The sequence below is a fragment of the Sinocyclocheilus rhinocerous genome, unplaced genomic scaffold, assembly GCF_001515625.1.
Source record: "Sinocyclocheilus rhinocerous isolate Xijiao unplaced genomic scaffold, SAMN03320098_v1.1 scaffold1772, whole genome shotgun sequence".
Classification (NCBI taxonomy): Eukaryota; Metazoa; Chordata; class Actinopteri; order Cypriniformes; family Cyprinidae; genus Sinocyclocheilus; species Sinocyclocheilus rhinocerous.
The window spans coordinates 30,038-32,852 of record NW_015653009.1 but is presented as its reverse complement, the minus strand read 5'-3'; the positions used below and the strand labels follow the sequence as shown (position 1 = coordinate 32,852).

The 2,815-nt window shown below is 44.3% G+C and overlaps 1 protein-coding gene across 1 annotated transcript in view; it reads left to right on the top strand.

Moving 5' to 3' along the window:
- Positions 1 to 796: 796 nt before the first annotated feature.
- The window catches only part of LOC107715523 (ras GTPase-activating-like protein IQGAP3), a gene marked incomplete at its 3' end in the record, with an annotated part of 31,501 nt that continues 29,482 nt past the window's right edge, over positions 797 to 2,815 (top strand). The window contains exons 1-2 of the mRNA XM_016521678.1: positions 797 to 847; positions 1,381 to 1,468. Coding sequence (XP_016377164.1) covers positions 817 to 847; positions 1,381 to 1,468 — 119 coding nt within the window. The remainder of the gene's footprint in view (positions 848 to 1,380; positions 1,469 to 2,815) is intronic.

The window sequence follows — 2,815 nt, the reverse complement described above, 5'->3', positions numbered from 1 at the left end:
GTTTGGCTCTAAAGGAGGTTCACAGTCACTTACAGGAACAAACACAGAGTTTCCACTGGGGTCCCCGGATGATGCTCCGATATTCCTGCTTTAGAATCATGTCGTAAATTCTGAGCTTATCTGTGTGTAAACACTAAACAGGTGAGCAGACAGACAGGTGTCTCTCTCTCCGCACACCTGAGCAGGTGCTGATCACACCGTTTACATCCGTCGCCATGGAAACTCCATCAGTGACGTTTCCAAGATGGTAACCGCTTTCTTCTGTGAGCATCTACATTTTATTATCATTTACCTACAATTATAAATGTGAGCCTGGAGCACAAAAGCAGTCTTAAGTCGCTGGGGGGGGTATTGCAAAAAGATGAGCAATACCCTTTAAACCTTCTTATAGTCGTTTACACGATTAACCACGATGAACTGTTATCATCTGGTTTATTTTTTGACAACTCTTTTAAACTACAGTACCCATAATGCGCAGCGGCTCTTCCCGCCGTCATCAGGTGGGTGGAGCCGCGCGGCAGCCAATGAGAAGCGGGCGGGATATTCAAACCGTAAACAACTGACAGGCGGGAGCGTTCGTGTTTTCAGGCGTCGTTTATCAGTAAATTATTAATCAGAGCCGAATGAGAGTTTAATCCTAGATATCGATATAGATGCATTAGATATTTATTGAACACTACAGAGCGAGAGCGTCACTAATTCGCGGCTTCAGACAGAAACGGTTTGATAAGAAGTACATCGCGTCGCTTGTCAGAGATCAGCGCGTGCGTTTGTATTAATCTATGATCAGATATTTCAGATATTGACAACACAGAGATGGGGGACGGTGTTCAGGTCCGGTCTGGCTGTAAGTAAAAAAGAACAAAAAGAACAAATTTCACCGAGTGTGTGTGTACCTATTTAACGTGTGTGTGTGTGTACCTATTTAACCATATTTTGGGGACAAATTGTACCCAAAAGTGAGGTTAACCTGACAAAATCTCCAATAACTTCCCTTTGGGGGCATCCTCATTTGTAAAACTGGTATAAAAATAAAGTAAACAAAGTTTTTTTTAATTAACTTGTAAAAATGCAGACAGTTTTCTGTGAGGGGTAGGGTTAGCTTATTAAAACTATAACTGTCTATATATATATATATATATATATATATATATATATATTAAAAAAAAACAATAGAAGTCTGTGTAATGTCCCCATTTTGTGTGTGTGTGTGTGTGTGTATGTGTGTGATTGCCATGTTAAATGTGTTTGAGATTTAATGTTAAACATGTCTGAGGTTTTGTATTGAATGTGACTGAGGTTTATGTTGGTGTTGAATGTGATTGAGGTTTTGTATTGAGGTCAAATGTGGTTTTTGTTCACTGCTGATGTTGGTTTCAGATGAGCGTCTGACCGCAGAGGAGATGGATGAACAGAGGATTCAGAATGTGGCTTATCAATACCTGTGCCGTCTGGAGGAGGCCAAGAGGTGCAAAACACACACACACTCACTCACTCACTCACACATACACACTCACTCTCTCTCTCACACTCACACACACACTCTCTCTCTCACACTCACACACACACTCTCTCTCTCACACTCACACACACACTCTCTCTCTCACACTCACACACACTCTCTCTCTCACACTCACACACACTCTCTCTCTCACACTCACACACACTCTCTCTCTCACACTCACACACACTCTCTCTCTCACACTCACACACACTCTCTCTCTCACACTCACACACACTCTCTCTCTCACACTCACACACACTCTCTCTCTCACACTCACACACACTCTCTCTCTCACACTCACACACACTCTCTCTCTCACACTCACACACACTCTCTCTCTCACACTCACACACACTCTCTCTCTCACACTCACACACACTCTCTCTCTCACACTCACACACACTCTCTCTCTCACACTCACACACACTCTCTCTCTCACACTCACACACACTCTCTCTCTCACACTCACACACACTCTCTCTCTCACACTCACACACACTCTCTCTCTCACACTCACACACACTCTCTCTCTCACACTCACACACACTCTCTCTCTCACACTCACACACACTCTCTCTCTCACACTCACACACACTCTCTCTCTCACACTCACACACACTCTCTCTCTCACACTCACACACACTCTCTCTCTCACACTCACACACACTCTCTCTCTCACACTCACACACACTCTCTCTCTCACACTCACACACACTCTCTCTCTCACACTCACACACACTCTCTCTCTCACACTCACACACACTCTCTCTCTCACACTCACACACACTCTCTCTCTCACACTCACACACACTCTCTCTCTCACACTCACACACACTCTCTCTCTCACACTCACACACACTCTCTCTCTCACACTCACACACACTCTCTCTCTCACACTCACACACACTCTCTCTCTCACACTCACACACACTCTCTCTCTCACACTCACACACACTCTCTCTCTCACACTCACACACACTCTCTCTCTCACACTCACACACACTCTCTCTCTCACACTCACACACACTCTCTCTCTCACACTCACACACACAGTATGTGGAAAATAATGTGTTTTTTTAACTTTAAACCGCATAAACACATTTCATTACACCAAATACACAAAATAATGTTCTTTTTAGCAGCATCATATGACCCCTTTAAGTCCCCACCAGGATATATAAACCTGTACACACTCTCTCACACTCACACACACACACTCTCTCACACTCACACGCGCACACACTCACACACACTCTCTCACACACACACACACTCTCTCTCTCTCACTCACACACACACTCTCACACACTC